Here is an 8,757-nt window from a genome sequence, read left to right as displayed (position 1 = left end):
AATCTGAAAATAAGATGTCATTTAATAAACTCTAGATTTTATTGGTTTGCTTAAAGGGCACCACTGTTCTCTGTTTTAAATATCAAATAAATATGAGATAATATTTATCTTTTACAAGTAAAAACATATCAGCTCAAATGGTTTCTTATTTATGTGGATCTCATCTAATTTTCCTTTTTGCTTCAGCACTAAAACTCTGTATTACCTTCCACTGAGAGCCAGGCTGGAGTTGACGCATGCTGAGAACAGGAAGGCTGTTTGAGAATTCCTTCGGCTTAGCCCTTGCTTCTAACTGTTGTGGGTACCAGGTGCCCAGTCCCGAGGAGCTGTGATGATGGAGGCTCTCCCCAAAGTACTGGAGGTCGATGAGAAGTCTCCAGAATCCAAGGATCTGCTGCCCAGCCAGACTGCCAGCTCCCTGTGCATTAGCTCCAGAAGTGAGTCTGTCTGGACCACTACTCCCAGAAGTAACTGGGAAATCTACCGCAAGCCCATCGTCATCATGTCCGTGGGCGGTGCCATCCTCCTCTTCGGCGTGGCCATCACCTGCTTGGCCTACACCCTGAACCTGGGTGAGATAAAACTTAAGGTCCTTAAGATGATAGGGCCTGCCTTCCTGTCCCTGGGACTCATGATGTTGGTGTGTGGGCTGGTGTGGGTACCCATCATCAAAAAGAAACAGAAGCAGAGACAGAAGTCAATGTTCTTCCAGACTCTCAAGTCCTTCTTCTTAAATCGTTGATGGCGGCCTCATCTTCTGTACCCCCATCCCCTGCCACCTCAACCAGGAGAAGGAGATCTGATGAACAACATCCAACCTCCCGTCTCCTTGATGGTGGGGCTTGCCATAAAAATGATCCAGGCAAACCCTCTTCTCGTACCTGTGGGAAAGAGAGAGCTCAAGGCTCCACCCTCTATGCAGCTAGGGCATATTGCTGAATGTATCTCATTTAGTCTTTGTTATTACTGATGCTTCCCTTAGATCCTGGCCACAGCCATCCCCTTACATGGCTTTCATTCCCTGTCATGCATCCAGACATCACTCATCTAACTCTTTCTGCCAAGTACTATGCATGTTGGGAAATTTCTTGGGGTAGGCTGTGCCCCAAGGAGAACCTCATGTTTACAAATCTGAGTGCCTGAGCTGGATTCCACATTCGCATCCTTCTAGAACCAAATTGATCCACAGAGGTTCTTCACAGAGGGGAGGAAGGGCTGACTTCTGACCCACTGAGTTTGCCAGCCCAGCTTCCTTTGTGGGTGAGATACTGATGCGTTGCAAGATACCAGACAAGTCACAAGTATCAAACATTCCAAAAAGTAAACGGTGAAGGGCGATGGAAAAGACACTTTCCAAGAAGGCACATTCCTGGACATAGCTCCGGGAGTCAGCCAGCCAAGGAAGTTCAGTTCTCAGTTATATACTATTTATACCAGAGGCAGTCCTCTTGACCTTCTAACTCCTCCTTGACTACTCTGCCCTCTGAACTTGCCAGCTAGCCAATGACAATTGCACGTTGCCCTAACTTCCTCTTTGCCTTTAGCTTTGATTCTAGAACACCAAGATGGAGAGCTGTAGAGAGATTCTATAAGATTGCTCTCTCCTTTACTTCCATCAAGAATCAAAACCAAGACTATTATATTTCACATTTGAATAGCCTGTAGGTTTCCAGAGATGGAATTCACTTTTGAAAATTCTAACTCCTGCTCTCCCTGCCCCAACCCCACCGAACAAGCAAACATTTATTGAGTGTCCTGCTTTGGGCCAGGCCTTGGACTGGTAGCAAGACAGACATGGTCCCTGCCTCATTTTATTTCCAAAGTGAGAGATACGGTTAGGCCAACAAGCCATTGAAGTACCCTGTGCTAAGTGCTTGACTGGGGAAATGTGGATGGGTGTGAGAACTCAGATGGGGCACCTAACCTTAACCCAGACTTGGGAGAGGAAAGAGATTGCCACAGGCTGTGTCATCCAAACTTGAAACAAAAGGAAAGAATTGAGCTCTCAAAGAGAACAAAGGAGAGGTATTTCAGGCAGCAAAAACTGGATGAGGGAAGGGAGACCATGATAAAATTAGAAAACTGTATAGCAACTTTCCTACCCTCCAGAATGTTTCTTTTTATCTTCTTTTGTGGCCTCCTTCTCACCTGCTTCCCCAAGTGCCTCAGTGCAGCTTCTCCAAGGGCACATAGAGGACCTCCTAGGATGTATGGGAGAAACAGGAAGGGGGTTTCCAGAAGGCCTACCAAGAAGAAAGCATCCATGAAGTAGGTGCCCCAAAAACCTGGGGCTTCCTGTAGTAGCCAGAGTCCCTTAGGTGACAGGCCAGGAGGGATACCTGTGAGAAAGCTAGCCACCATGCTGCCATAGGCCAGGCCCCAGGACCAGTGGCAAGCATTTGGTAAAAAACTGTGAGATGAAGGTGTCCTGCACTGTAATAACCACTGGCTTAAGCTGACTCCCTTCACTCCTCAGCCTTCTGGCCTCCTGGTCACCATGGCAACCTCTCTAACAGACCTTCAGGTTATCTCCATCCTTCGTGGTAGTTCCATATGCAGCATCAGATCCTCACCTGTTCTCTTTGCATTTTGGAAAATTCCATGGGGGCAGATATCCACCACATGGGAACATCCCCTACCCCTCTAACCTAAGGGTTCAAGGAGACTGTGGACTTTGAGCTTCACCCAGAATGGCCATGCCTCTCATTCATTCATCGTGGCTGGGTCCTTTAGCCCACCTATCTGTCCCCTGCACATATATGGTCAGGATAAATCTTGGGGGTGTAACAAGTGCTATGTCACTAATTGTAGTTTCAGGGCCTCAAGTTACAAGACTTGTAGGTCATTTCCTTTCTCTGGCATGAAGGCAGATTCAATATCAGCCCTATAATATCACTTCTACATTCCTTGATTCTTACATGGGAGAAAACCGGGTGAACTTCCAGCTAGCTCATTGGCAATCCGCACTTCTGTGTCTCAATTCATCTGCCCAAATGCTTGTAGTCTGAGCACAGCTGTGGGAGGATGGCCCAGGTGGATGTTGCTAACACCTATGTCTCAGTGGAAGGAAGTTTGGGGACTGCCCTGAAACTAGAAAGTGTTCAAGTTCTGGACTCGCATTGTAGTCTGCGGCAGTACTTGTTCACATCCCTGCTCCTCAAGCTAGTTTCTCAGCAAGAAAAGTGAGAAGAGGGCTCTAAGGAAAGATTCCCCAAACATCATTTAACCCCACTGAGATCCTCATATGCGTATGGGCCTAGGAACACACCAGCATCATGCTGAGGGGCTTTTGCCAAAGAACATCACTACATGGAAACTGAAGTATGGGCATGCCTGATCTGTGAATGTAGCCCAGGTCAGTTGCCACATTTCTGGGAAGAAAAAGCATCACCACCATGACTCCTTTTATGCCTGTGGGTCCAAGGACAGGACCAGTGTGTTCGGCTAACTGGATTATCCCACCCACAGCTATACTGTTTGGGAGAGTTTGATTTAATCTGAGGTCTAATGGAATTGTTGTAATGTTGAATTCAACATTCTACTTATTCTACTTAACAGTGTCTACTGTGTTTTCATTGTGTTCCATCAGAAATTCCAAGACTATATCCACTAATTTATCCTTCTAAACTGCCCCCCCCATCACCACATGTTCTCCTCTTCCCCCCACCCCAGGGAGCCATCTGGGAGAAAGGAGACAGTGTGGGTTTCATGATTCTTCAGGTGCCTCATAGGGGCTGATGACCATATGCTGAGATGCTGATGGGACAGACAGAACAGAAGCTCCTGACTCTTTCCATCCCCACAAACCCAGTATTGAGACCAAAAAAGAGATAAGAAAAAAAAGCATCTTCCATTACGAATCAGGGGTCCAGAGTGAGGCAGGCAGCTATCCCAAGGTCAGCTTGTCAATTAATGTCCCCATAAGCTCAGGAAAGCAAGCACAAGAAAAAGTGGCAATTTAGTTCCCAGGCCCTCCGTGTCCTCTTTCTTTCTCCTAAGCCCTTTTTTGCTCCTGGTCCAGCCTCTCTGCTTCTCTATGTCTTAAATCCTTGACTTTCTGGTTGTTCTAACTTGCTCTTTCCTCAGAGAAAAAAGAGAGGAGATGGTGATAGGTCTGGACTTAGCAAGCAGTATTTTATCCCTCTTTCCATGCCTGCAGCATTGTCAGTCATTACTCCTCACCCCTTCTATCCTCCATATCTATTACTTTGTCACTATCTCCAGCCCTTGGAGATCAGAGGTCCCTAGAAAACTAAAACCCAGAGCACCAAACATGTCTGATATTAAATGTGTACAAGAGAACTGCCTAAGCATGGTGAGGCTTCTGGACAATAACAATGGGGTGCCACAGAGGCTTGGGGTGCTGGGGGAGGTCTACGAGAAGGAAGCAGGGGAGAGACGATAAGTGTACTTGGCAAAGACATTCTGGAGTGGTGCTTGAAGAACAGAAGAAAGGCCTGGGCTGAAAATAATAAACATTTCTGGGGTGTTTACTGCATGCTAGGGACTGATCTAAGTAATTTATGCATTAACTCACTTAATTCTTTTCAAAAACCCTGTTCTGAGGTACTATTGTAATCACCATCCCCACTTTACAGGTGACAAAAGTGAGGCACAAGGACACCAAGCTAGGACACCACCAAGCTAGGATTGGAATCTAAATGGCCTGGCTCCAGAGGCCACAACCATCACGTTCACTTCATTCAGCTCTCTAAAGGCCTCTGAGGGGCAGCAGACAGCACTGGCCTGCAGTGTGGGACAAACAGGGGTGGAGTTGGGGTTGGGAGACAGGCAGGGAGGACAAACCAAGCAGGGGACCAGAATACCACCCGGGAAAGTGGCCAGGAGCCAGAAAGAGAAGACAAAAGAATCCAGCAGCCAGAAAAGAGCCCAGCACTCTATGTGCCAGCACCATGCTAGGGGCATTCGTGTAACTTTTGCTTGTCTTCCCTCGCCCCAAACTCATCTTTTGTAGCTCATTTTACAGAGGAACAAACATGGCTCAGAAAAGTAAGCAACTTGTCCCAGACCTCACACACAGCCCATAAGCAACGGATCAGAGATAGGCCCAAAACTGCCTGCAGAGCCCAAGCATTCTCACCCCCTAAACTCCTGGTTTATGCCATGTGGGTGATTGGAGGCAGGAATGGGGGTTTCCGGTCACCAGCATGAATGACACTATTAGAGCAGAGTGGCTTTGGTCCACCTAACCTTTGTCCCACAGGCCAGCCTCTCCTGCTGACCAACAGGAGGATTTGGAACTGCCTGACACTGGCTATTATGATTGCACATCACATCATAGGCCAAGTTCATTACCCCCTCAAAAGTTCAAAACCACCTCCCACAGGAGTGCTCAGAACAAGGGCAGCAGTCAAGGTTCAGTATCACTTCTCCTGGGTGCGGAGCTGCTGAACTCCTAGTCTTCCTTCAGGGAGAGGTCCTGTGGACAATTTGCCCTACTCTCCACTTCTCAAAAGATCCTCCCTGTCTCATTTAAGACTAGAGAGGAGTCTCTGATGAGCCTTGGGCCTGATCCCTGCTTGACCCTGACAAACTGGGTTGTCACCCATCTAGGTTCTACCTCCTGCCCACAGGGAGTTCCTGTCTGAAGTTTCCGTGGGGGTCTGCTGTTCCAGAGGAACTGTACTCCCTTCTCCTGTGGATGGCAGGTACAAGAAGGCAGGAGCCCAGGCCATCTCCCAGTCTAGCTCTCCTACTCCAAAGAGAGGAGGCTTTGGCAAGGGTCATCCACAGAATGAAGACCATATCCTACTGCCCAGCAGGGCCCTCTGGCAAAATCATCAAAGTGACTGCACAGAATCAGAGGAGCAGTTGCTGGAGGCCCTCTGATAATTATGTAGACCAAGTTGGGCTCATTTTTGATCAGTAAAGAAATGTAGACAAAAATAATGGTCATCTTCCTGTGGGGGTCCACTGGAAGGAGACTGGGAGAGGAGGAAAGCATTATGGCAGCAGTTGCCCAGCTCATCTGTAGGGGCCCTACCCCTAGACCCTCCTTTTCTCTGATCCTTTTCCCAGACACAATCTCTGGATCCACCCCTCAGAGTAGCCTTTAGTCTGGTATTTCAATCCCTGGAGATATGACCATGCATCTATCTACAAGAAAACTGGATTAAGACATGTTTTGACCTCAGGAAATAAGCTAGTCCATAGAAGAGAGAGCCAAGGAAATCATCAATTATGATGCAGAGTGACAGAGATGAAGGGAAGCAGCGGCGCTATTAGAGGGCAGAGGATGGACACCCAAGTCAGTCGGGCCCCAACCCATCTTTCCAGCTTTCTGGAATAGCGCCATGCCAGGTTTTCACATCGAGTGGGAGGGAGGAGCCTGAGGCCAGGGGACAAGGACAAGAGGGTATTGGGAGTGAGCCCCCTTTGAATATATTTACTGCTCTATCTCAAGGTCTTGCTTTTCACTGCTTCCTCTGAAAGCTTTCCACCATAGCCTCCAAATGTGGTGTAAAGATGCCATTTTTGAAGAATAGGCTTGGGGGGTCGCTTCCCCCACCTGCCTACACTTCCGTCCTGAGACCCTGCCATCAAGAAGCAACAGTGTGAGTCTGTCTTTTCCTGGAATGTTCTCCCCCTGAAGGGTCCGTTTTAGACTTCTCTGAACAATTTCTTTCATGATGATGGCTTCAGTTATTCTCTGTGTGCTGGTCACTCCCTAAATCTATCCTCATGTGTCTAACTGCCTGTTGGACAATGTGTTAGCTTCCAATTGCTGCTGTAAAAAAAAAATCATAAATTTAGTAGCTTAAATTAAAAAATACATTTTAAAAATTGTTTAAAACATTTTGTAGTTTAAAACAACCAAATTTATTATCTTATCATTCTGGAAGTCAGAAGTCCAAAGTTATCTCATAGGACTCAAATCAAGATATCAGTAGCGTTTTTCCTTCTGGTGGCTCTAGAAAGAAATCTGCCCCTTGCTTTACCCAGCTTCTAGAGGCTCCGCATTCTTTGGCCTGTGGCTCCTTTCTCTACCTTCAGAGCCAGCAATCACATCGGTCTGACCTCTACTTTTATCATTACATCTCATTTCTCTGACTCTCCTGCCTCCTGATTGCACTTATTAAGGTCCCTCATGGTCATATTGGGCCCACCTGAATAAAACAAGATAATCTCCTCATTTTAAGATCTTTGTTTTTGTTTGCTAGGCTACCATAATAAAGTACCACAGACTGGGGGGCTTAAACAACAGAAATTTATTTTCTCACAGTTCTGGAAGCCAGAAGTCCAAGATCAAAGTGTCGGCAGGGCTGTTATCTTCTGAGGCCTTGCTCTTTGGCTATTAGACGGCCACCTTCTCAACTGTGTCTTCACATAGTCTTTGCTCTGTACATGTCTGTATCCTGATCTTCTCTTCGTGTAAGGACGCCAGTCGTAACTAGATCAGAGCCCATCCCAATTGGTCTTTAGTTATCTCTTTAAAGACCCTGTCTCCAAATACAGGAACATTCAGAGGTATTAGGGGTTAGCACTTCAATGTGAATTTGGGGGAGTGGAGACACAATTCACTACTTAACTGAATCACACCTGCAAATTCCCTTTTGCTGTGTAAGGTAACCTATTCACAAGTTTCCGGCTTTAGGACCCAGACATTCTGGGTGGGAGGGGCATTAGTCTGCCACAAAAAACCTTCACCTTCATATCTCTAGCAGCTTAAACTCAATCTGCCTCAAAATGGGATTCATCCTCCTTCTCCTCCTATGTCACCCATCTCAGGGAATGACACAACCATTAACCACCATTTCAGCAAGTTGCCCAAGCCAGAAATCTGGTGCTCTGGGGAAAATGTCAGAGACCACTACTTGTCTATCCAGTATCCTTTCCACATCTTCCCTTGTGATAAAACTTCTATTTTATTGGAAGCGGTAGTATGCTCAGCTAAATTATGATATTCCTCAGCCTCCCTTATGAGAAGAGTTAACCAAAGAGATGTATATTGAAATTATTAGGTGGAGGTAAGAAAAGCTCTTCATCTTCCAGAAGCGCTTTTCCCTTCACTCTCCCTTCTTTGAATGCAGACTTGATGGTTGGGACTACCTTGGAACCGAGAATGGAAACCATTGTCAAGGATAGCAGAGCAGAGAGTTGGAAGACTTCTACAACACTGGTGACATCTAGGGAGATACTGGACTACCTAACCCCACCTCTTACAGGAGATATAACTAAAGCCTTATATTAAGTCCATTATTTGGGGTCTGTTACTTGCAGCCAAATATAATTCCTACATTTACAGGTGACAAGTCTAGGAAAAGAGTTATTTTCTTCCTCTAAATCCAAATACCATTTTATTAGATCCAGAACTGATAAACTTGGAATGAAGACTATCATAAATAAGTTCCAAATCAGTGCAATTTATTTGTTCTCCACCTCAAAGCATTCTCTGAGTTTCTCAGGAGAAAGAAGGGGGATGGGAGTGGTAAGAGCAGCGTGACCATGAAGGTTCTAGACTTCTTGTCCCCCATGGGTTGTAGAAGGGGGAAAGAATGGCGTTCACACAGGGCACTCATCCTTCTCTGTGACCTGTCAGGCTGCCCCACCCGTTTTAAGAGCTGAGGCAGGGGTGAGTGGGACAGGGCGGTAGGAAAGGGCTGATTGTATAAAACTAGCCTCGTGAGTTGGAGGAGATGCTCAGCTCTCTTTCTCCCAGGTTTCAGGCCCCACACGTGTCAACATCAAGGCAACTTAAACTTCTCTAAAGTGTAGCATTCTGTATTGGTTGAGGGT

The 8,757-nt window shown here is 46.5% G+C and overlaps 1 protein-coding gene across 1 annotated transcript; it reads left to right on the top strand.

Annotated features, from left to right (window-relative positions):
- The first annotated feature begins 331 nt into the window (after positions 1–331).
- PIRT (phosphoinositide interacting regulator of transient receptor potential channels) lies at positions 332–742 on the top strand. Its single transcript, XM_006922437.2, has one exon. The coding sequence runs from the start codon at positions 332–334 to the stop codon at positions 740–742; it is 411 nt and encodes a 136-aa protein (XP_006922499.2).
- The last annotated feature ends 8,015 nt before the right edge of the window (positions 743–8,757 follow it).

Source organism: Pteropus alecto, unplaced genomic scaffold, assembly GCF_000325575.1.
Source record: "Pteropus alecto unplaced genomic scaffold, ASM32557v1 scaffold398, whole genome shotgun sequence".
Taxonomy (NCBI): Eukaryota; Metazoa; Chordata; class Mammalia; order Chiroptera; family Pteropodidae; genus Pteropus; species Pteropus alecto.
Note: the sequence above shows the minus strand (reverse complement) of the source record. Positions and strands in the feature narration are given on the sequence as shown.